Source organism: Bubalus bubalis, chromosome X (assembly GCF_019923935.1).
Source record: "Bubalus bubalis isolate 160015118507 breed Murrah chromosome X, NDDB_SH_1, whole genome shotgun sequence".
In the NCBI taxonomy this organism is placed as follows: Eukaryota; Metazoa; Chordata; class Mammalia; order Artiodactyla; family Bovidae; genus Bubalus; species Bubalus bubalis.
Window position 1 is genome coordinate 140,873,497 of NC_059181.1, and position 25,017 is coordinate 140,898,513.

The 25,017-nt window shown below is 43.3% G+C and overlaps 1 protein-coding gene across 3 annotated transcripts in view; it reads right to left on the reverse strand.

Annotated features, from left to right (window-relative positions):
• GPC3 (glypican 3) overlaps nt 1-25,017 on the reverse strand; it is a 459,758-nt gene that overhangs the window by 114,883 nt on the left and 319,858 nt on the right. For 2 of the 3 annotated variants that reach the window (XM_025277126.3, XM_044937481.2), the window contains exon 6: nt 2,801-2,921. In XM_025277126.3, the coding sequence (XP_025132911.1) occupies nt 2,801-2,921 (121 nt within the window). Of the gene's footprint in view, nt 1-2,800; nt 2,922-24,326; nt 24,480-25,017 lie in introns of those variants that run through there. The other variant, XM_044937482.2, reaches the window with a different exon arrangement.

Consider the following 25,017-nt stretch of genomic DNA (forward strand, 5'->3'; position numbering starts at 1 on the left):
ATCATCCCATTCTTCATTGTGACTTCCCTAAAGTGTCTCACTTTCAGATTGAACCATGGCCAAAATATGAATTTTACTGAAGGTCTGAAAGATGATATATTTTGGCCATGTAAAGCAATACAGATGAGACAAGAAAAAACCAGCGTGGGTGTTTGGAGCCCAGCCAATTTTAACAGCTCAACTTAAACAGGTAAAACTGGTCTATCAATGAGAATTAATTGGTTGCTCAATGGTATTTATAAAGGAACCAAAAACGTCCACACATATGTCCATTGGCAAAGGTAGGAGAAAGTAATTATAATGGTGACCTCTCCGACACTGACAATATGCACCTCCCTATGAAGAGGCTTCACCTTTTGCGGCTGAAAGTTAGCAGGAAGAGAAAGAAGGAAACATGGGAGAGAAAGATGTATCAAAGGGATCTCTTTGATCCACCCAAAATTTGGGTGGCAGAGTTAGACTGGGAAAAAGTATTGGAATACTATTCTCTTTCAGACTCACTCCAAGTCCTGACTACAGAGGACATCCTGACTACAATAATCACCTTAATTGTGTCATGCACATGCAATTATGTGTGTGTGTGTGTATACATATATATATATATATATATATACATTTTACATATATATGCATATGTGTAAAATGTATAATTATACATAAATTTTATATAATGGGATATGAATAGACATAGATACATAGATATGATTTCTTATACTCACAATAACCTTGTAAGGAACTATTTTGCTAACTCTAAATACTACAGATGAAAACTAAAGCTCAGAGAAGTTGAATGATTTGCTCAAAGTTATATATCTAGTAAGACCCACAGTTGAATTGGGATCCACATGGATTCAAAGCCCATGTTCTATTCATTATATGACATGGTCTCCCAGAGCATTAATATCAAACACCCAAAGTCTTGACTGAGGGGCTTGCTATAAATTGTCACTTTTAGTGACTGCCAGATCATATGCTCTGATGCAGCTTTCCCTTTTTACAGGGTGGGGCTCCATCCACAGGTCTTTCTCTGATATTTCTTACGAAATCCTTCTCACAGTACCCAGCCCACCTCAGGCCTAAGCAAGTCACCCCAAAACTGATGAGCAACATCACTGTCTAGCTCTTCTTCATTATTGGCTGCCTTGTCTTTGTATTTAAACATGTGTTTCTCCTCCAAGGAAGGTATGAAAACAGGCCAGACTCCTTTTGAATCCTCAAACTCCCTGGAACCTGGCTGAGCACATAGTAGGTATTCCTTCATGTCTGGTGACCAAAGACATCTGTTGACACTATTCATTTAAAATGAGGGGCACAGAGATGGACCCTGAGGTTCTGGCCTTACCAGTGCTTGGATCTAACCAGTTGAGTGGAGTCACCCAGACACATTTGGTTTGAGATAATTTAGAAATAATTCAAAGAAACACTGCCTTTGTCCCCAGGTAAAGCACACCATCAGCAATGGGAGGTTTACGCTGTGCTCTGAATTCTTCAGAGATGTGTTTTGAAACATCTTGTATGTAACCAGGCTTTATAGAACTTAGCGAGGTTGTGAGTTCACCAAAAAGAAGGATCTGTTATGCAAATGCTGCCACGATTCTGTGCTCAGAAGCAGTAACAACTAATTATTAAGTGCTCACGGAGAGCAGAGCACTTCATTAGGCTCTGGAGGAATCTCACTCAAAAGTGTAGTAAATACTTTCACAATGCCATTCGCCATGAAATATGTCACTATTAGGAAGGCCCTTCCAAACATTTTTCCTAAAAGCTATAAAGATTTCACTGCTAAACTTCACAGGAAAAGACAAAATCATGCCAATGTCATCCTACAGAAACCTCTGTCCTTGCAGCAGGAGTTTAATTTCATTAAGTCCTTCCTCAGCTATGAATAGAAGTCAGCAGTGCCAGGGTCCTCCCACCCATGGACCATAGGGTAGGAACACTGCCACTCTGGTATCTGGTGGCATTTTTGATGGCATTTTTTAAACTGTGGCCACAAAGCAATCACAAGCAGATGGTACAACTGACTTCTATTTGTGTCTCAGTTACTAAACTCCTGAGAAGAAAAACTGTGCAAGTCAAGGGAATCTGTGGGTGCTCTGTGCATGGCAGTGACTCAGAAGTTGGCATGGGTGCAGTGAAGCTGGTCCTCTCGTATCTTGCTGGTGGCAGTGAAAGCTGTCACATCCCCATTGGACAGCAGTTTGGAAACATGCAGTAAAACGCTCATATCCTTTAACCCCATAACTCCAGTATGTTAAGAAATTGAGCTAAGATCAGGAGACAGCACTATGCAGGAGGTCGCTTTATTTAATGGTAAAAATTTCAAGCAATCTGAATGCATAGCAAAGGCAAATTAATTATAATTAACACTCAAAGGAATCTTTCGGGGCCACAAAAGATGATTAGTATGCAGATTTGTGGCAACATGAAAAAATGTTTCCAACACAGTGTTAATTTTAAGCAGCAGAAATCACTAATATACTTCCCATTATGTAAAAAGCCTATGTGTGATTTTTTTGACCAAATATTAAAAAATATAAAAATGAAAACAGGGTGGACTAGTGGGGTTGAGACAAATACTTTTCCTTCTGTATTCCAAGCTTTCTCTTATGTTGCGATATTTTCTTTATAATTTAAAAATGGGGTGAAAACAAAGGTCAGAAGTCCTGTTTAGCAGAGAGACTCTGAAGACGATGAACATGGCTGCCTTTCCAATAAGCCCAAGAATACAGTTTGAACGCTCAACATCGTCCATTGCTCAATTTTTTGCCATATCTGTTTTTGCTGGATACACACATACCTGGTTAATGTGCTTCAGTTTGTCAATAATTTGACTGACCACTGGCTCAGGGCCCTTCATTTTCAGCTCATGGAGGTTGAACTGATTCTTCATTCCATTCCTTGCTGCCTTTTGGCTGTATCTGGAAATATGAAGGTAAAGAAAAGGTTTGTCACAAGAGAGTTCCAAGCAAAGTGCAAGTTGACTGTATTTGGCACATGGTCGAGCTGACCACAAGCCACCTTTAGCCTTCCAGCCCGTGGGATGACTGCATGGTACAAAGGTAGACCACTCCAGATAGAGTCTACTTGTACTGGAGAACATTCACTCAAAAGTCAACAAGTTTCATCCACCTCATTAGAACTGATTCAAACGTATTCTTTTTAACGGCTGAGTAATATTCCATTGTGTATATTAAACTGGAGCCTATTATACAGAGTGAAATAAGCCAGAAAGAAAAACACCAATACAGTATACTAATGCATATATGTGGAATTTAGAAAGATGGTAACGATAACCCTGTATGCGAGACAGCAAAAGAGACACAGATGTATAGAACAGTCTTTTGGACTCTGTGGGAGAGGGCGAGGGCGGGATGATACGGGAGAAGGGCATTGAAACATGTAAATTATCATATATGAAACAAATCGCCAGTCCAGGTTCGATGCATGATACAGGAAGCTTGGGGCTGGTGCACTGGGATGGCCCAGAGGGATGGGATGGGGAGGGAGGTGGGAGGGGGGTTCAGGATGGGGAACATGTGTACACCCATGGTGGATTCATGTCAATGTATGGTAAAACCAATACAATATTGCAAAGTGTTTTTTTTTTTTTAAAGTTAACAAGTATTAATTCACCATTCCTTTTTTCTCGGTGTTGGGGATATAGCAATGAACAAGACAGAGACAAGGTCTCTGCCCTTATTTTGCCCTCCATCTAGTGTAGAGTCCAGAAGAGCACTAAGGGAGGTGCTGGGTTTTGGCCAGGGAAGCACACAGGAGGGTCCTTAATTCTGAGTGTGCTTTCTATTCATCTGAAGGATAAAGACTCTTGCATGTTCTTTACTTCTTCCTCCTTCTCCACTTCCTCCTCCCATCATTTCCTGCAGGTCTGGGCAGCCCAGCTCCTCCTGAAAAGGCTTTCCCAACCCATTTGCAGCATAAATTATACCTGCCAGCTTCTGTCTCTGTTCTCCACAGGGAGGCAAACCAGCAGCTCAAGGGAAGGTTTTAACGTGGTCCCCCAGGATAAGACATAGGTTTCTGCTTCAAGAATGAAGTTTCAAGCTATCTATGGACATCCTCACCAGCATGAGAATGGGGGATATTTACAATCCTGGGCAATTCTGCCTTTCAGTGTGGGGCTTTGTCAACTTCAACTGGAACAGTAATTCACTACTGAGGTGGTTTCTTTGCTGGCTTCATGGTTCCAGACCTTTGTACATTTACTCATCTTTCAAAACAAGGCAAACAGACACAAAACAAAAACAAGAAACAGATTTAATTTTCTCCTTTATCTTTTCTCATGTAGAAAGACCAGAACACTGTTACCAAAGGGGGAAAAGGCTTTGATCTCTTTTTTTTTTTTTTCCTTTTTCCTCATCCTGATAATGGAATATTTTCTTAAAGAAATGGAAAAATTAGCAGGACTTTTGCCCCTACCTTATACACTTAAAAAATTACAATAGGGCAGTTGAATTAAGGGCAAATTCATATTTTTTACTCATATTTTTAATTACAAAAATAACAGTGCTCATTGAAGACAATTAAAATATACAGACATAATCAAAGCATACAGCACAAGTTCTTGCATCATCTTATCCTTCCAAGAGAGAGTCATCTTTAAGTTTGATATATATTCTTCTAGAGGTTTCCACATGCACATGTGTGCATATGTGCATGCTCAGCCGCTCAGTCGTGTCCGACTCTTTGCGACTCTATGAACTGTAGCCCGCCAGGCTCCTCTGTCCATGGTATTCTCCAGGTGAGACTACTGGAGTGAGTTGCCATGCCCTCCTCCAGGGAATCTTCCCAACATGGGGATTGAACTCACGTCTGCCTTCATCTCCTGCATTGCAGGCAGATTCTTTACCCACTGAGCCACGTGGGAAGCCCTTCACAGGCGTATACTAACATGCAAGTCTAACCAAAATTGGAATTGTACTATTTATGCTGATTTGCAACTTATCACTTAATATGTATCTTGGATACATTTCTGTGTCAGAACATAAATAACTGCTTTGTTTTTATTCCTCTGTATGGCTAGATCATAAATTATTTATCTAATCTCTTACTGATAAACAAGTGAGGTATTTCTAATATTTTACTAATATAAACAATGCTACAAAGAACATCCTTGTATGGTGATCTTTGTACATTTCATGAATGTCTATTAAGGATAAGTTCCTAGAATTTAATCAATTTGTACTTCTAATCCCAAATTATGACATGCCAAGAATAATTAACACCACTGTATTTTTGCACAGCATTTTACAAAGCGGTTTTGTATCACTTAGCTCACTTGAGCTTCTCAGCCACACTGTGAGGAGATAGGGCAGACCTCATTATCTCTTTATTATTGAAAATTTCACAACTTCAGAAGACAGTGATCTAATAGATGCTTCCTTATAGTATAATACTCTGTCAATATTCAGTTCAGTTCAGTTCAGTCGCTCAGTCCTGTCCAACTCTTTGTGACCCCATGAATTGCAGCACGCCAGGCCTCCCTGTCCATCACCAACTCCCGGAGTTCACTCAAACTCACGTCCATCAAGTCGATGATGTCATCCAGCCATCTCATCTTCTGTCATCCCCTTCTCCTCCTGCCCCCAATCCCTTCCAGCATCAGAGTCTTTTCCAATGAGTCAACTCTTCGCATGAGGTGGCCAAAGTATTGGAGTTTCAGCTTTAGCATCTTTCCTTCCAAAGAACACCCAGGACTGGTCTCCTTTAGAATGGACTGGTTGGATCTCCCTGCAGTCCAAGGGACTCTCAAGAGTCTTCTCCAACACCACAGTTCAAAAGCATCAATTCTTCAGTGCTCGGCTTTCTTTATAGTCCAATTCTCACATCCATACATGACCACTGGAAAAATCATAGCCTTGACTAGACAGACCTTTGTTGGCAAAGTAATGTCTCTGCTTTTGAATATGCTATCTAGGTTGGTTATAACCCTCCTTCCAAGGAGTAAGCGTCTTTTAATTTCATGGCTGCAATCACCATCTGCCGTGATTTTGGAGCCCCAAAAAATAAAGTCTGACACTGTTTCCACTATTTCCCCATCTATTTCCCATGAAGTGATGGGACCAGATACCATGATCTTAGTTTTCTGAATGTTGAGCTTTAAGCCAACTTTTTCACTCTCCTCTTTCACTTTCATCAAGAGGCTCTTTAGTTCCTCTTCACTTTCTGCCATAAGGGTGGTGTCATCTGCATATCTGAGGTTACTGATATTTCTCCCGACAATCTTGATTCCAGCTTGTGCTTCTTCCAGCCCAGCATTTCTCATGATGTCCTCTGCATATAAGTTAAATAAGCAGGGTGACAATATACAGCCTTGACTATTTAGCTTACCTAACGTTAAAACTTAGCGAATACAATGTGTGTGCATGTGAAGTACTTCAGTTGTGCCTGACTCTTTGCGACTCCATAGACTGTAGCCCGCCAGGCTCCTCTGTTCAAGGGATTCTCCTGGCAAGAATACTGGAATGGGTTGCCATGTCCTTCTCCAGTGAATATACAGATCACCCACCAGATACCAATTGCCTTTGGGGGCTGTGTTAAAGAAATGTAATGCATTTCTTTAAGGGAAATTCTTTGTTTATATATCTGGTGAGAATCAGCTCCCCACTAGCCTCCTTTTGTGTGCTTGTATATAATGCTGTCTGTTTAAATATCATCTCCCTCTTGATGACCACCAACTCCATCCTCTTTTTCTTTATATCTACTGATGCCTGAAGCAGAGACCTGATTCACAGGTAAAGAGGTAAGCAGTTCTAAAATGAACTTTAGGAACGTGTCCCTAGAGACATCTCCCTGGACTTATTCCTATTGAAGCCTGCCCACGCCTATAAAACAAGTCACCTTCTAAAGTTTATTATCCTCAGTGGAATAGTGTAAAGACATCTACCAACTTAGTGACTTTGCCCTGTACTCCTTCTTCCAAATCATTTATAAATATTAAGTCAAATTAGTCCCATAGCTGATCCCTTGTGGCCCTACTGTCTATTTCCTGCCATTCAGAAAAATGCCCTTTCAGCTCTTTTTTTTTGTTTCTTACCTCCAAGTCTTGGATAAGGAGCCGGGACTAAACTAAACATGGTGACTCAATTTTTTAAAAACAGCCTTGAGTTTAAAAGCTTGCCAAACTTTCTGAAAGTTGAAACAGCATCCACTATTTTGCTCTATCCATGTGCTATTTAAATCCTCAAAAGACTTAGTAAATTAAGCATGGTTTCTGGTTACAGAAGTGTTGGGAAGAGCCGGCTTATGGCTTAGACCTAAAACTTTATTTTATTTACTCCACAAAGCAGTAACCAAAAGTACTGGTTCGATTGATGTCTACATCTGCTAAAATTTAGTGGCCCTATTTTTAAATTTAGTGGCACTATTTTAAAACTCTCCAGGAACTCTGCTCTTCCCCTATCCATTTAGGTATGTGAATACCTCTCCCCCATCCCCAATACTATGTCCTGTTTCTCACACCTCTACTCTTTTCTCCTTAGCCAGACAAAATGTAGAGCAGAATCTTAAAATTCTTGAGTGTTCAAATGGAATACTACGCAGACATCAAAAGAACAAAGTTAGAACAAAGCTGAAGATGGCCCCAAATTCTTGAAATCTGGTGATGCTACCATCACTGATAGGGTTCCTGGCAAGCGCACGTGTGTTGAGAGCTTCTCTATCCTCCTCTGAGCCATTTTGCTGTTCGCGACATGAGACAGATGGTTCCTGTGGGTGTCATCAAAGCAGTAGACAAGAAGGCAACTGGAGCTGGCAAGGTCACCAAGTCTGCCCAGAAAGCTCAGAAGGCTAAATGAACAACATCCTCAATACCTGCCATCTTAATCAGTGGTGGAAGAATGGTCTCAGAACTGTTTGTCTCAATTGGCCATTTAAGCTCAATAGTGAAAGACTAGTTAATGGTAACCGGGCATGATAAACCTTCAGAAGGAAAGGAGAATATTTTGTGGACCATTCATTTTTGTGTGGCCGTTCTAAGTCATTGGTCTTCAAAATCAGTACTTTTTAATGGAAACAACTTGATTAAAAATATGTCATAGAATTTGAGACACTTAAAAAATTTAATGAGAAAAAAAAGAATGGTAAAAGCAGTTACTTCCAGTAAGTAAGATATTGGGGGAAATTTTACTTTTTTATGTCCTTCTATATCTTTTACACTTTAAAACCTTTACAGTAATTTTTAATGAGTGAAAATTTATATAGCAGTTATTTTTAAGGCAAAAGAAAACAACATGAAACAACAACAATAACAACAAGAAAAAACAAACCAAAGGAAAATAAAAAGTGGGCCTAACTCCTAGGCCTCACTCAGAGCCTCTGGGAAAATATTCTTGTTAATCAGAGTTATGTTGGCCATGACTAGATCCCCGGCTTAACGGTGATCCCTTATGAGAACACATGTTTGGGCCAGTACATACAATGTCACCCTGGAATTCCTTCACACCTCAGATGGTTATCATCAGGTCACAAACTATACTTTGTTAGGTTAAACACAGCCTATATGTTTTCTACTCTTCAATGAGGTAATGCTAACCTATTTCAAAAGGACAGTCAGTAAGGATATGACTGAATGTGTATTATTATGAGGACCCTGTCTCTAAACAGAGGCATAAAAGCCATTCAAGTTCTTGCCCACCTTCCCAGAAGATGCATAGAGTCCTCTCCTGATGGGAGTTGAGGGCCTCCCTGGGATTCATTCTGAACTGCTGCTCTTGCACCCAAATGCATTGTGGGTACCACTCTGAGTGGCTTGTGCTCCTTCCACATACATTCCATTTGCCAGCCTGTATAGTCTGCGAGCTCTCTGAAGGCAGAGGCTTGGTTAGTTGTCTTGTGTACCACCCAGAGCACCTCCGAGTGCATGCAGTAACACCAGCTGGCAGTGCCGAGTGCTCTCTCTGTGCCAGATACTGTTCCAGCATGAGGAAAAATACAACCCGCAGCACCACACTGAGTCCTCCTAAAAGCCCTACAAGATGGACAGTATTATCATCAGCTCCTTCTTGCAAAGAAGAACACCGAGGCATGAAGTGAAGCCACTTGCCGAAGGTCACACAGCTACCCAATAGCAAAGCTAGAGTTTGAACGTTTGAGTCTACGTCCAGCTGCCTCTGTTCTTAACCGCTCCACTGCTATTATTCTTTAGAAATAATCCACGCTGACTAAATATTTGACGTTTCCATTTCACGCTGCCCAATTCATGGTATGATACAATTAGCCAGCTACTGGTGATGGTCTACGAGGCTCACAACAGGGCCTGCCACAACAGCTCTCTTTACCTAATCAGCGGATTCCTGGGCTTGCCCTTTAAAAGCCCTTGAGGAGAGCCCTGTGTATGGAGTTTCTTCTCCCAAACAGAGATCCAACAGCATCACCATTCAGTGAAATATTTGCATTCTTGAAAGATAAGGTATTGAAGTTAGACATATAAATAATCCTCCTCCACCACCACTGTATAGACAAACACCAAAGGTGATCTGAAATCTCTAAGGACAATAGGAAAGTGAATGTTGGCGAAGGCCTCCCTGCCATGTAGCAATACGACATATGCAATGGAACCCCAGGGAATTTTATGTAACATACATGCTCCAAGCTTTAAGCTCAGAGGGACTCAGTTAGGGGTGTCTCTGTAGAGTTGCAGTAATTAATTCATTCATCCAGCATTTTATTTTCACTCACTTCCTCTGTGCCCCTGGTGTACAATGGTTCCTGACAGGTTTTCAGTGAGGCTGAGCCACTGCGGCCACAATTCTCCCCACCCAGACTGCCCAGAGTGTCAGGAATGGGGACACTGTTGGCCATGGGGGATTTTAAGGATGGGTTATCTGCTTAGCAACACTCATCTCTAATTAGATTAACTGTCCTCTCTCCAGAACACTGCTTTTTCCTAAAGCTTTGACATGGTTCTGGCAATGAATACTGGCCAGTGGAGGAGGAAAAATAGAGAGGCGCTCCTGCCTCCTAAATCTAAACTCTTCTTAACTGGACATGTTATGCGTGATGTTAGAAGTGTCCCCATAAAGCATTACCTGTGGTGTCTTCTTCCCCCATCCAGTGTGGTACCTGCTTATTAGCACAAAAATAGCAAATTTGATTTGTAAAGTGAAAGGAAGACACGTCTCTGTTCAGGCAGATTGGGCAGGGATGGAGGGGCGACACCTTGCAAAAGCCGTAAAGAGCAAAGGAACCCAATGAAAATAGGACATCTGGGCGTGATGGTGTTAGGACAACCGACACAAAGAGAGCACTAGTAGAAGAGGAATAGAATCAAACGTGTAAAATGGGCAGTCTTTTCTTCCTGGGTCTGTGCCGGCTGAGGCAGCACAGGTGAAGTGGAAGGAAATCAATGGATTCAAACATACAGCATTCAAATAGGAAGCACCCTTGTCCAATCCACTGATGGCGCAGATGAAGAAACTGAGACCCAGGGAGGGACTTTCCCAGCAGCACAGGTAGTTAGTATCATAACTCTCACCTTTAGAAGAAATTTCTTCTTTAAAAGCTTCCTTAAATACACGTTGGTGATTTTGAGCATTGCTAGTACAGATGCAGGAGAGAGAAGTTGCTAGAAAATTCACTTTCCTCCTTCTTCTAGGCATTAGACTACTGGAAAGTATTCGAAAGCAAGTCTTAGAAAAACCAACTTGCCCCCTCCCCCCACCAAATATTTAATTTCACAGAAGCTTGTTTCATTTACTGCAGGGGTTTTAGATGATCTACAAAGTTACAGATCTCACATTCTCGGTGCGCCATCTTATGGAAAGGCTGCAGTATTGCAAGTAGCCCTTTGCCCAAACAGTGATTTATCAGACTGTTTCCTTGGAAAGCACTCCGGCTGCAACAATCACTGTGAAAAAATGGCATAATTTAAAGAGTATAAATACCTTTAAAAACAAACTACAACACAGGGTAGAAAACCCACCTTATCAATAGGCCTAAGAAAATGTTCTTTTTCTATCCAAGATGCAGTCTTCATTTACATAAATGAACAGAAAAATAAAGCAAAAGTGAAAATTGCTGAGTTTAATAAATATGTTTAATAAAGAAGGCAGCAATTTGCTTCTCATTTATGTATGCACAAGTCTAAAGAAAAATGGTTTTCATAATTGTTGGTACAGCAATACCACTTCAGAGCAAATATCAGACAGGAGAGTGCCAGAAACAGATATGACCACCGGACTCCAAGAACTACTTTGATTCTCAAACAATAGCCTTTCAGAAATTACAGATATATTTCAACAGAAAGGAAGCAAAATTTAGAGTAGAAATCAGGGGGCTGAAAGCCCATTTATACCTCATCTAGTGGACATTACCTATATAAGGGAATAGCTATATTAGAATCCACTTTTAGCCTAGTTTCAAACCTCACTGTGAGGAGAGACTAAAAGATTGGTCTTGGAATATAATCAAGAAGTCATTTAAACCTCAAGAAGCGAAGAATATTTTCCAGATGGTGAGGAAAGCTTGAGAAGTTGATATCACCCGCTGTGGGGAACAGCCTCCTGCAGAGATGGGGAGGCAGAGAGAAAATGCCTGAATGTTTGTCTGAAGAGGCAAACTCCACAGAGGAGCCTGGAGGTAAGGAGAGAGAAAAGTAAATAAGGAAGCAAAAGCGATTCCTGTGAGAACCGCGGCATAGGCAGAGCCTGATGTGTGGGAAGGTTGGTGAGAACAGCCTCCTGGGCTTTGAGCCCTGACCACGGGCAGCCGACACCAAGCCAGGGCGGGCAGGGCTGCTGAAGGGTTCTCTGAGGGGTGTCCTTGAGGGGAACATACCAAGGAGGAGAGGAATCTGAGCCAGTGTAAGATTTCCAAAAATAGCAAAAAAAAAAAAAAAGGCAATTCAAAGTTCACTAATTGGGAGTGGAGACGTAGCAGCACAAGGTGTGTGATGGTGATTTATCATTAAATCACCCCAAACTCATTTACCGAGTCCCTCTAGGCCAGACAGTGGGCTTCCCTGATAGCTCAGTTGGTAAAGAATCCGCCTGCAATGCAGGAAACCCCAGTTTGATTCCTGGATTGGGAAGATCCACTGGAGAAGGGATAGGCTACCCACTCCAGTCTTCTTGGGCTTCCCTTGTGGCTCAGCTCGTAAAGAATCTGCCTGCAGTGTGGGAGACCTAGGTTCGATCCCTGGGTTGGGAAGATCCCCTGGAGAAGGGAAAAGCTACCCACTCCAGTATTCTGGCCTGGAGAATTCCAAAGAGTCAGACACGACTGAGTGACTTTTACTTTCCAGCCCAGAAAACCAGATGTTTTCTTGTCCCACTGGAGTTAAACCAAAAGGAAGTGGTTTTTACCTTTTTTTAAATTTTTTTTGAAAGTTAGATTTTAACTCAAAAATATTTGAGTCATAAAGGACCCTCGAAATCATTTAGTTCAATGCACCGAGGCCAAACAGTAGCCATCCAAATTATTATTGGTATCACTGCTGATGGAATGTGATTAAAGCCACAACGTCCCCCAAATAGAAAAGCCAAGAAGAAGAGGTCAAAGAACAGGTCGCACACACGAGAACATTGTATGAAAGTAACTGATGTTGAAAATAATGATCAATAATTATTTATTTTTAAAAGGTAAAATTCAGTCCTGTCTACATAGTTTACTGAGACAGCAAAGACCGTATACTTTAGAAAGGCTGAGTAATATGGTGCAAAGAGCACTGGTCCTAGAGTCAAGACATACGTTCAAAGGCTGCTACTGTGTGACTTTTGACAAGTAACTAAACTCTCCTGGACTTGAGTGTCCTTATCTCTGAAATAGGGATAATGCCACCACATTTGTTTTGAGGATTAGCTGATGTAATGAATGTTAGCAAATTTAAGATAACATACGTTAAGTGTTTAGAAGAGGGCCCAACACATTTATACGAGCACTGGTATTGTTTTGTGAAAGTATCCGACACAAAATAGGCCTTCAATAAATGTTACTTGGAAAAGAATTTTCTGAAGTAGAATGAATAAATCTTGCCATGAATACTTAGGGGAAGCTTCAAGTCTGCTCATCCCTGTACAGAGAGAACTGGAGAAGTGGAAGAGTCTCCGTTGGGTGAGTAGCCAGCACTGAGCAGGCAGGCCTGATTGAAAGGAACTACTCCTCAGCAGAGAGCTCCTCACAAAACTGCTAGTGGACGGGGCGTCTGAGGCAGGGAACTTATGGTTAGGACTTCAAACGGTTCAGAATTTATTTTAGTCCATTGAAGAAGACATTGTTGACCTGTGCCCCAGGGCAGACAGCCAAGTTTCCCGAGTGATCAACTTTGGGTGTCAGAAGCCTTTTCACTCTCTCCTCCCTCCACATTTCATGTTCCTGCTCTCTGTGACAGAAAATATTCTGCTTCCACTTTGCATATAACTGTCACAAGTAATGAATTAGATGGCTCTTGGAAACACCCACACACTTTTTCAAATCTTTCTCTTCAGAACACTGCTTTGTTTGTCCCAGGTCCCTGCGGGATCCAGAACAAACATCCATTCTTTAATGCAAGGATCTTCAAAATGAAGAAGAGAACTTTCAAACTCTACCTACAATCACACTTCACAGACTGAAGAGGAGTGTCAGGGAGAGGCAAGTCTGAGTTAGAGAAGAATGTAACTTGTGGATTTTTTCCTTGCATTGCGTTTTACAAAGAAAAGCCTCCTAAATGTTGCTTTGGATGTCTTGCTGAACCTTATTTCATGAACTGACAAAGACTGTGAGCAAAGGATAAACTGTTTTTACATGAATGGGTACTACTGAAATGCTTTAAAAGAAAGCTCAACATTCTTGTCACTGTTTCGTTGTCAGTGTCTAAGCCACAGTCCTTTACAGGCCCCTAATCCTTGAGAAACCTGTATGCAGGTCAAGAAGCAAGTTAGAACCAGACTTGAAACAACAGACAGGAGAAAGGAGTTTGTTAAGGCTGTATGTTGTCACCCTGTTTATTTAACTTATATTCAGAGTACATAATGCAAAATGCTGGCCTGGATGAATCCCAGGCTGGAATCAAGACTGCAGGAAGAAATACTGATAACCTCATATATGCCTATGATACCACTCTAATGGCATAAAGTGAAGAGGAAGTAAACAGCCTCTTGATGAGGGTCAAAGAGGAGAGAGAAAAACCTGGCTTAAAACTCAGCATTGAGAAAACTAAGATCATGGCATCCTGTCCCATCACTTCATGGCAAATAGATGGGGAAAATGTGGAGAAACAGTGGCATATTTTATTTTCTTGGGCTCCAAAATCACTGTCGATGGTGACTGCAGCCATGAAATTAAAAGACGCTTGCTCCTTGGAAGGAAAGTGATAACAAACCTAGACAGCGTATTAAAGAGAAACATCACTTTGCCAACAAAGGTCCGGATAGTTAAAGCTATGGTTTTTTCAGTAGTCATGTACGGATGTGAGAGTTGGACCATATAGAAGGTTGAGCACTGAAGAGTTGATGCTTTCAAACTGTGGTGCTCGAGAAGACTCTTGAGAGTCCTTTGGACTGCAAGGAGATCCAACCAGTCAATTCTAAAGGAAATCAGTCCTGAATATTCATTGGAAGATCTGATGCTGAAGCTGAAGCTCCAATACTGTGGACACCTGATAAGAGCCGATTCATTGGGAAAGACCCTGATGCTGGGAAAGATGGAAGGCAGAAGAAGGGGATGACAGAGGATGAGATGGTTGGATGGCATCACTGGCTCAATGGACATGAGTTTGAACAAACTCCAGGGGACAGTGAAGGTCAGGGAAGCCTGGCATGTTGTGCTCCATGGGGTCAGAAAGAGTCAGACATGACTTAGCGACTGAACAACAACAATAAATCTTCAGTGCATGGGATTAGGCCTACTGAGATCCTGAGACAATGGTGAGAGCTTAGCTGTCTGACCTATCCTTGGAGCCAGTATTTCATGCTTTTGGGGTGAACCCTACATGTTCAGGCATGGCTTCGTCTTGTCAGGTATATTTTCCTGGGCCATATGGCCAAATTCCATCCTGGTTTCTGTGTTTATATTCACCTGAGTCAGTCCTCTGCTTTATCCAGTGGCCAGCATACAACAGGCAGTCAATAAACCTCTATTGAAATGAATTGAGACTGAAGACTTCATCCAAAGCTGATCTATTCTGCCCAGCTCTTGTCAGTCTGTTCCCCTGGGGTCTTCCCCCCAAATCTGGAGCCAGTGACTGAGGACCTGCATTATACTGGACTTCTGTCTGGGCCCTGCCAGGAAAACCTGCTACTGTGTCCCAAGCCTCCAGATCGCAGCACTTTGGAAAACAATGGCCAGGTAGGGGATGGCAGAGTTCCTGCCTGAGGCCCCAGTGAACACCATCATTCAAGTGGTGGGTCACTGCCCACTTGGGCCAGCCGAACAGGAGAGTTGCCACAGCGCGAACACCACTCACTCATGCAGCTTGTGTCCCATCGCTTGGGCTCCCACACTGAGCCCACCCACACTACACAATATCAATTTGCATCACAAACCCTATTCCAGTGGTCTAAACTTTGGCCCGCTTCTGAGAAGATTTTACCATTGTGAAAGCAATTCTTTGAACCCATCTGTTATACTCGCTACGGTCAAGGCAATAACTTCGAGAGGGTTTCAAATCTGATGGTGAAATTTCCAGGTTCTCAGTTTTGGGGGTCAGAAAAAGGATTTGCTGTCTTCCATCAGTACAGAGGCTTCCCAGGTGGCACTAGTGGTAAAGAACCCACCTGCCCATGCAGGAGATGTAAGAGACATGGGTTCGATTCCTGGGTCAGGACAATTCCCCTGGGGAAGGGAATAACAACCCAGTGACAAAAAGATATCTGAGCTTAGAAGTAAAGAGAAGAGTTTTGTGCTACCTTAACCACGGAGAAGGCAATGGCACCCCACTCCAGTACTCTTGCCTGGAAACTCCCATGGGCAGAGGAGCCTGGTAGGCTGCAGTCCATGGGGTCGCGAAGAGTCGGACACGACTGAGCAACTAAACTTTCACTTTTCACTTTCTTGCATTGGAGAAGGAAATGGCAACCCACTCCAGTGTTCTTGCCTGGAGAATCCCAGGGATGGGGGAGCCTGGTGGGCTGCCGTCTATGGGGTCACACAGAGTCGGACACGACCGAAGTGACTTAGCAGCAGCAGCAGCTACCTTAAGCAATGTGATTCCCTGGTGGCTCAGATGGTAAAGAATCCACCTGCAATGTGGGACACCTGGGTTCAATCCTTGGGTTGGGAAGATCCCCTGGAGGAGGGCATGGCAACCCACTCCAATATTCTTGCCTGGAGAATCCCACGGACAGAGGAGCCTGGTGGGCTATGGTCCATGGGGTTGCAACGAGTTGGACACGACTGAAGCGACTTAGCACATGTCAGTACAGAATGCAAATACCTTCTATTCTGCACTTGCCTATTAAGCATCTACGCAGCTCTGTGCTTAGTCACAGAACCCTGGGAGTTAGAGACACTGAACTGTCCAGTGTCCTAAGCCCACTATCCCCAGTTTGGACTTCACAGACCAGATTCTGGTTTGGTCTTTGGCAAATCTGGTCCTCAGAAAATGAAATCTTCAACTAGTGACTGTGTGGGATTTCCCTGCAAACTGATGCTTGAGAACGTGCAGCCCACCACTTCATGAGCTGAGGACACACACCGGCCTCCATCACGACACCCAGAGAGCCAGCAGAGGGCGCCTCTGTGGCTGATGGAGAGGAGAAGAAACTAGCAAGAAGAAGGCGTTAGACTTGCCCAAGGACACTAAAAAGTCTGGCCCGAAGAAAGCAGAACTGCCACTTCTGCTGCCTTCTCTTAAACTCGGTCCCAGAGCCCCAGGATGCAGGCTGCAGTCAGGGCCCTGGGGAGCAGAAGGAAACACTCTGGTGGAAGTGTGTTCCAGTATTCCCCTGGTGGAAGACGGTGCCCATGGTGGGCATGGCCAGAGGAACCAGACTAGAGCCACCAGCCCTTCCACTGCCAATAGCAGAACAGCTCTGTCCTTGGCGGGCCCAAGTCTGGCACGGCTGCTCTCTAGTCACCAGCAATAAAATAACACTCAAGAGTAACAGAGTGAAGGAAAGGTGAACTGAAGTGTAAACCACCCCTACTCCAGCCTCCCCAGCAGTTGGCAGGTGCCTCCAGGTCCTCGACTCTTTGCACCTGCTCTCCGGCCAGAACAAGGGGCCTATTGTGTGCAGCTGTGTGCAGGGTGGTGCTAAGCAAACAAGAAGTGCCTCTCCTGATCATAAAGTAGATGGGATTCCAGGAAAACTTTACTCAGCCAAATAAAAGTGATTGTAAAGCACTTGGTGAAATATAAACTGCTACACAAATACTTAATAAAAGCTCACAGCAATGCACACAAGGACAGCTAGGTCAAAAATTACCCTAGCTCTCTAGCCCTGAGGGTTTCAGCAAAGAGAGAATTGTCTCCCTCCCTTGGGTTTGCTCAGCCACTTTGTATCCCTCTGCTCTGACCTGCCCTTCAGCCCCTGGCACTCCACTCGATGGATCTCTCCCCGCACTGATAGAGCTCTGTGGATTGAGGGCTTCTCATTTTCATTCTGGGTGGTTGTGTCAAATATTATTTGGAGCAACAGACACTGAATTCCATTTCTTTTGCTCAGAAGCTCCACTGGGGTCGTGTGGTGCTATGGGGGTGGCAATTTCTTTAAGGTTTAATTATGTGAATTTCACCCCAAACTCTCCAATATCAGAAACTGAGTACTCTGACAGCTCAATCAGCCAACCTACCTGCCCCCCTGTAGCCCCAAAGATACCCGAAGGATCTGTTCTAATGAGAATGATTACACCCCGGGGCTCCTTTTCAATTGCTTTCACTTTGGTCTGTTTGGGAAGCCATCAGAGAAAGAACTGGATATTCAATGTCATCAAGGAGGCTTTAGAGCAATCCTCCTCCATTCAGACTCCCCCCTTCCATCAAATATCCTTGCCATTGAAACTCATGGACTGTTAGAGCTGGAAAGAGCTTTAGAGGTCATCTTGTCTAACTCCATTTTACAAATAGAAGACTGGCGGTCAGTGACTTGCCCAAGGTCACACAAACCAGTTTGTGGTAGAGTTAAGAGCCAAGCTGGACTTCCAGTCTAGGGCTAAAGGGGTCTCTACTTGCATGGGCTTCACATTCATAGGTAATGGTGTTATCATAGGAGCCATGGTGTAGGGGAGATGGAATGGAGGGCTGGCCTCAGAAGGAGGTGAAGGTCATTGGCTCTTTCTCCCAGGGGATACCACCTTCCAGCCCTGAGAAAATTTGAAAGCTGAGAAGCATGGTGCAAGAGGCAGAAAAAGAACTGCAATTCCCTGGGCCAGGACTGGGGACAGACCAAGGGAAGGATAGAATTTAGCAGCACAGGCCAAGAAAAGCCACACAGAACACCTATCCCAAGTGTGCTGGACTAGGAGAACAAGCTTAGATCAGGGTTTCCATCAAGAACAGGAAGAAGAGAAGCCAAGCGTGTGACAGGCAGTGTCGTGGACAAGACAGCATAGACTACCTGATTTCGGATCCTACCTCTCTTAATAGTGCCGTGGCTTTTGTTGCTATTTAACCATATCATTGGGGCTTCCCTTTTGTCTCAGCTGGTAAAGAATCTGCCTGCAATGCGGGAGACCTGGGTTCAATCCCTGGGTTGGGAAGATCCCCTGGAGAAGGGAAAGGCTACCCACTCCAGTATTCAGGCCTGGAGAGTTCCATGGACTGTACACTCCATGGGGTTGCAAAGAGTCAGACACGACTGAGTGACTTTCACTTTCAACCACATCAATAAATGAGGGTAATAATCATGTCCTGAAGAACTATGGATGGAGATTCATAACACTGTACAACAGGCACTGATCAAAACCATCCCAAGAAAAAGAAATGCAAAAAGGCAAAATGGTTGACTGAGCTATTCTCAAATAGCTGAGAAAAGAAGAGAAGCAAAGGCAAAGGAGAAAAAGAAAGATATATCCATCTGAATGCAGATTTCCAAAGAAGAGCAAGGAGAGATAAGAAAGCCTTTTCCAGTGAACAATGCAAAGAAATAGAGGAAAACAACAGGAGAGATCCTTTCAAGAAAATTAGAGATACCAAGGGAACATTTCATTCAAAGACAGGCACAATAAAGGACAGAAACAGTATGGACCTAACAGAAGCAGAAAATATTAAGAAGAGATGGCAAGAAGACACAGAAAAACTATACAAAAAAGATCTTCATGACCCAGATAACCATGATGGTGTGATCACTCACCTAGAGCCAGACATCTTAGAGTGTGAAGTCAAGTGGGCCTTAGGAAACATCACTATGAACAAAGCTAGTGGAGGTGATGGGATTCCAGCTGAGCTATTTCAAATCCTGAAAGATGATGCTGTGAAAGTGCTGCACTCAATATGCCAGCAAATTTGGAACACTCAGTAGTGGCCACGGGACTGGAAAAAGTCAGTTTTCATTCTAATCCCAAAGAAGGGCAATGCCAAAGAATGTTCAAACTACTGCACAATTGTACTCATTTCACATGCTAGCAAAGAATGCTCAAAATCCTTCAAGCTAGGCTTCAACAGTACATGAACTGAGAACTTCCAGATGTTCAAGCTGGATTTAGAAAAGGCAGAGGAATCAGAGATCAAATTACCAGCATCCATTGGATCATAGAAAAAGCAAGAGAATTTCAGAAAAACATCTACTTCTGCTTCATTAACCACACTAAAACCTTTGACTGTGTATATCACAACAAACTGTGGAAAATTCTTCAGGAGATGGGAATACCAGACCACCGGGTCTGCCTCCTGAGAAATCTGTATGCAGGTCAAGAAGCAACAGTTAGAACCAGACATGGAACAATAGACTGGTTCCAAATTGGGAAAGGAGTACGTCAAAGCTCTATATTGTCACCCTGCTTATTTAACTTATATGCAGAGTACATCATGTGAAATGCTGGGCTGGATGAAGCACAAGCTGGAATCAAGGTTGCAGGGAGAATTATCAATAACCTCAGATATGCAGATGACACCGCCCTTATGGTAGAAAGCAAAAAGGATTAAAGAGCCTCTTGATGAAGGTGAACGAGGAGAGTGGAAAAGCTGGCTTAAACATCAACATTCAAAAAACGAAGACCATGGCATCTAGTCCTATCACTTCATGGCAAAAAGATGGGGAAACAATGGAAACAGTGACAGACTTTTATTTTCTTGGGCTCCAAAATTACTGTGGATGGTGACTGTAGCCACCAAATTAAAAGATGTCTGCTCCTTGGAAGAAAAGCAACAACAAACCTAGACAGCATATTAAAAAGCAGAGACATTACTTTGCAGACAAAGGTCTATATAGTCAAAGCTATGGTTTTTCCAGTAGTCATGTATGGATGTTAGAGCTGGACAATAAAAAAGGCTGAGTGCCAAAGAATTCATGCTTTTGAACTGTGGTGCTTGAGAAGACTCTTGAGAGTCCCTTGGACAGCAAGGAGATCCAACCAGTCCATCCTAAAGGAAATCAGTCCTGAATATTCATTGGAAGGGCTGATGCTGAAGCTGAAGCTCCAATACTTTGGCCACCTGATGTGAAGAACTGACTTGTTGGAAAAGACCTTGATGCTGGGAAAGATTAAAGGCAGGAGGAGAAGGGGACAACAGAAGATGAAATGGTTCGATGGCATCAGCGACTCAATGGGCATGAGTTTGAGCAGCTCTGGGAGATGATGAAGGACAGGGAAGCCCGGCGTGCTGCAGTCCATGGGGTCACAACGAGTTGGACACAACTGAGCGACAGAACAACAACAATCACGTCCAGATCAGAAGGCTGTGGTGAGAATTAACTTAATGCACACATGAGAAGCACTATAGAAATGTTAGCCATTCTTTTGATTAAGACTTTCACTGTTTCAGTCCTACTCTCTGCAGTCAAATGCTCTACCCCTGGGCTATGCCACCTCCACTCAGTCCTACTTTCTGAAGTTTCACTGCACGCTCAGACAGGAATTAGAGGGGGCAAAGGGAAGAGAGAAGGTTTCAGAATGCCTCAGGGAAGAAAAGGTAAGAGAAGGTAAACCGTGACGGCTGAAAGCCGAACAGATCTGCAGTTCCCCAGCAACACTTCAATCATCCAGTGTAAACCTCCTATGGTGGTGCCTTTTCCCTATGCTCCTAAGGGCATAGTTGCCAGGAGATGACCAACTGTCCCTCTTTGCCTGAGACTGAGAAATTTCCCAGGACTTGGGACATTCTGTGCCCAAATTAGAAAGTCTTGGGCCAACCTGACCAAGCTGATCACCACAGGGGCCAGAGGGTGTTTGCGGTTCAGGATCCCTATGTTATAACCAGAGGACAGAGCACTCCAGCTAAATGCCATCTGCTGGGGTTTGGAAAAGCTGGGTCATCCAGAAGCCATGTGAAGGGGGGCTTTAATTGGACTTTCATCATATCTATGAAGAGCAGGGGAAGAGTTTCTAAAATTAATGGGTTTCATCAGGGGTACGTTAGCCCGTTTGAGGATGTTGGTCTTCAGCAGGACATTCGCACAATAGCCTCATTATCAACGATCCTTATTGGTTCACTTTGATTCTCTGATGCAGGCTTTCTTCAAGTTCTATTCCCAGTGGTGTTGTTATATGTGCTTGAATGTAATAAAGCTGCATTTATTTTAAAAGTCTGTCACTAAGACTTTTCATTACTTTAAACTGATGCTACAAATCCCCCAAAGTATCTCCTTAAGCAGGGCCAATCAGTTTATTCAACACTGTGGAATGGCTTGTTTAAAAATAGAAGTTTGTGGGAATAGGTGGATTTGCTTAAGGAAAAAAGGAATTTAAAGATGTTTTCGATGTGGACTATTTTTTAAGTTTTTATTGAATTTGCTACAATATTCTTCTGTGTCATGTTTTGGTTTTTTGGCCGCAAAGCATGTGGGATCTTAGCTCCCTAACCAGGGACTGAACCTGAACCCCTCCTCCATGGGAAGGTGAAGTTTTAACCACTGGATCACCAGGAAGTCCCCAATTTTTTTAAAGTACTCTTTCTGGAGAGATGCATAGACAGAGAGATACTCAGGAAGATGCTCAAAGCTGTGTATTCATAAAGAGAGTCCAGTAATGCTATGCTAATTAGCCAACACATAATGCCATTTATTCAAGGTAAAACTTCCCTCCGTGTCTGATCTATTTTTCTACATTTTTGTTGTTTAGTCCCTAAGTTGTCTCTGACTTTTTTGTGACCCCATGGGCTGCAGCCCACCAGGCAAGAATACTGGAATGGGTTGCCATTTCCTTCTCCAGATGATCTTCCCGAAGTGAAGTGAAGTGAATGTCACTCAGTCGTGTCCAACTCTTTGCGACCCCATGGACTATACAGTCCATGGAATTCTCCAGGCCAGAATACTGGAGTGGGTAGCCTTTCCCTTCTCCAGAGGATCTTCCCAACCCAGGGAACAAACCTACATCTCCTACATTGGCAAGCGGATTCTTTACCACTGAGCCACTTGGGAAGCACTTTTCTACATTAACACCTGGTAAATGGAGGGTGCCTCACAATTTTCAAAGATATTTCATATGCATTTGCTTATTGGAGGCTCACAACAACCCTATGAGGTCAGCAGGGGAAGCATTAATTTCACCATTTCATAGAAGGAGGAAATAAAACATAGAGTTAAAGTAAACCTGTCCAAAGGCAGACACATATACCATGAGCAAGCTGGATCTGGTACTCAGGTTTGTTACCGACAAGTATGTTTGTTGGTTCATTTATTGAATTCAACAGTATTCAACAGTAGAGAGAGTCAATCCTACGGCAGGTACAACTAAACAGGGAGGATACATAGAGAAGACACAGGGCTTGTCTTCTAGTGGAAGATTAGATAAAACATGCTCACTGGAGATGTGCCAGAGGGACACCTATGTGCTGAGGGTCTTAACTCAGACTGGGCTTGGGGCAGGAGGATTCAGGCTCCTCAGAGGAGATGCCATTGAGTCAAGGATAAGGAGGGGCAGGCCACAGCAATAGCTTTTTCTGGCCCCTTCAGGCCTTTTCTGGTCCTGGTCATTAAGCTTTTCAGCCTGAGTTTTTTTTTGGTGGGGGGGCACACTGCATGGCATGTGGGATCTTAGTTCCTTGACCAGGGATCGAACCCTCACTCACTCCCTGTACTGGCAGCTCGGAGGCTTAACTACTCGATATCCAGGGAACTGCCCAGCCTGAGTTCTTGTGTAGCATAACCCTCTACACATCCCTTGGACCCAAGGCTGGTGCACCCTGACCCCAGGTGAGGCCAGCTCACTCTGGCTCTCTTTCAAGAGGGACTTATCCCAGCTCTGGGCCTGAAGCTGTGCCCAGAAGCAAGAAGGGGGACAAAATGGGCCATCGAGTAACTCAAACTATGGTGGCTTAAGATCCATCCATTCGGAGACACGTGGACCACTAAAATACCAGGGGGCAAAATGTAGACGCTCCTGTGACACCGGAGCTACAAATCAAAGTAAATTTTCCTTCAGAGGGAAATGAAACTTCATTACAGAGGCGACAAATCCAAGGATCAAAGGCACACTCACGTAAAAAAGTAACATTCATTGGCTTGAGAAATTGGGCAATCATGACTGATTTTAATGACCTCTCTCCTTTTCCACAAAGGTTAACCCAAGGGTGACAGAAAGGACTTCAGAGAATTGGGCAACTAGATTTGCCCTGCAACCTCTCCCTTCCTGGTTTCTAACGTAAGTAAAATAGAAAGATTCCCTGAATGAGTCACTGTTAAGAAGTTCTAGGTGGAACCGTTGAAACGGCCTTTGCTATGAAACAAGATATTAAAGGTAGGCAGTCTAGTCTAGGACATATCCATAGATGCAATTAACTCTCACTTTATCAGCAGTGGGCCCAAATGCCTACCACCTGTGCTGAACAGGGGCAAGGGTGAGGATTTTAACATTTTTGCAGAAGGAAGAAAAAAAAAAGATAAAGATGAGAGGGAGTGGGTGAAGCTGTCTCCCTATTCAGTTCAGTTCAGTTGCTCAGTCGTATCTGACTTTTTGCAACGCCAGGGACTGCAGTACACCAGGCTTTCCTGTCCATCACCAACTCCTAGAGGCTACCCCAATTCATGTCCATCACGTCAGTGATGCCATCCAACCATCCCATCCTCTGTCGTCCCCTTCTCCTCCTGCCTTCAATCTTTCCCAGCATCACGGTCTTTTCCAATGAGTCAGTTCTTCACATCAGGTTGGAAAATATTGGAGTTTCAGCTTCAGCATCAGTCCTTCCAATGAATATTCAGGACTGATTTCCTTTAGGATGGACTGGTTGGATCTCCTTGCAGTCCAAGGGACTCTCAAGAGTCTTTTCCAACACCACAGTTCAAAAGCATCAATTCTTCAGTGCTCAGCTTTCTTTATAGTCCAACTCTCACATCCATACATGACTACTGGAAAAACCATAGTTTCGACTAGACGGACCTTTGTTGGTAAAAGACTTCAGAAATGGATCACTGAAGGGAATTAAAGTCATGCAGAGCTCCATGTCTCTTCCAGTAAAGAACGGGAAGAACCATTTTTATAGGCTCATTTTATTGAAGAACAGCAATAGCAGCTACCATTTCTTAAGGGCCTACTATATTTTGGGCACTGTACTCTGTATTCACAATATCTCTGAATCCTGTCAACAATTCATTAAAGGTAGAAATTATTAACTCCATTGGGCAGATGTGGAAATGGGCTCAGAGAAGAGAAAGAGCTAATACCTACTGGAGCAGAAATCCAAACCCAGGCTTGCTGACCCGAAAGCTATGCATTGAAACAACTACTCCATGGCTTTTTATGATTGCCCCATAACTTTTCAATTTGCCTCTGGGTGCTTTTTGTTAATTCCTAACTGCTTGACTTTATTAGTAAAAATCACCAGAGAAACGCAACCAATATTTTGCATTCGCTTAAGTATAGGAGGTAAAGGGCAAAAAACAAACAAACAAACAAAAAACCTGCAGAGCTGAGTTTCTCGCAAAGGAGCCCCCAAAAGCCTACCCTGGGGCAAGAACTGGGGCCAGTGGCAGTAGGGAAGGGGCA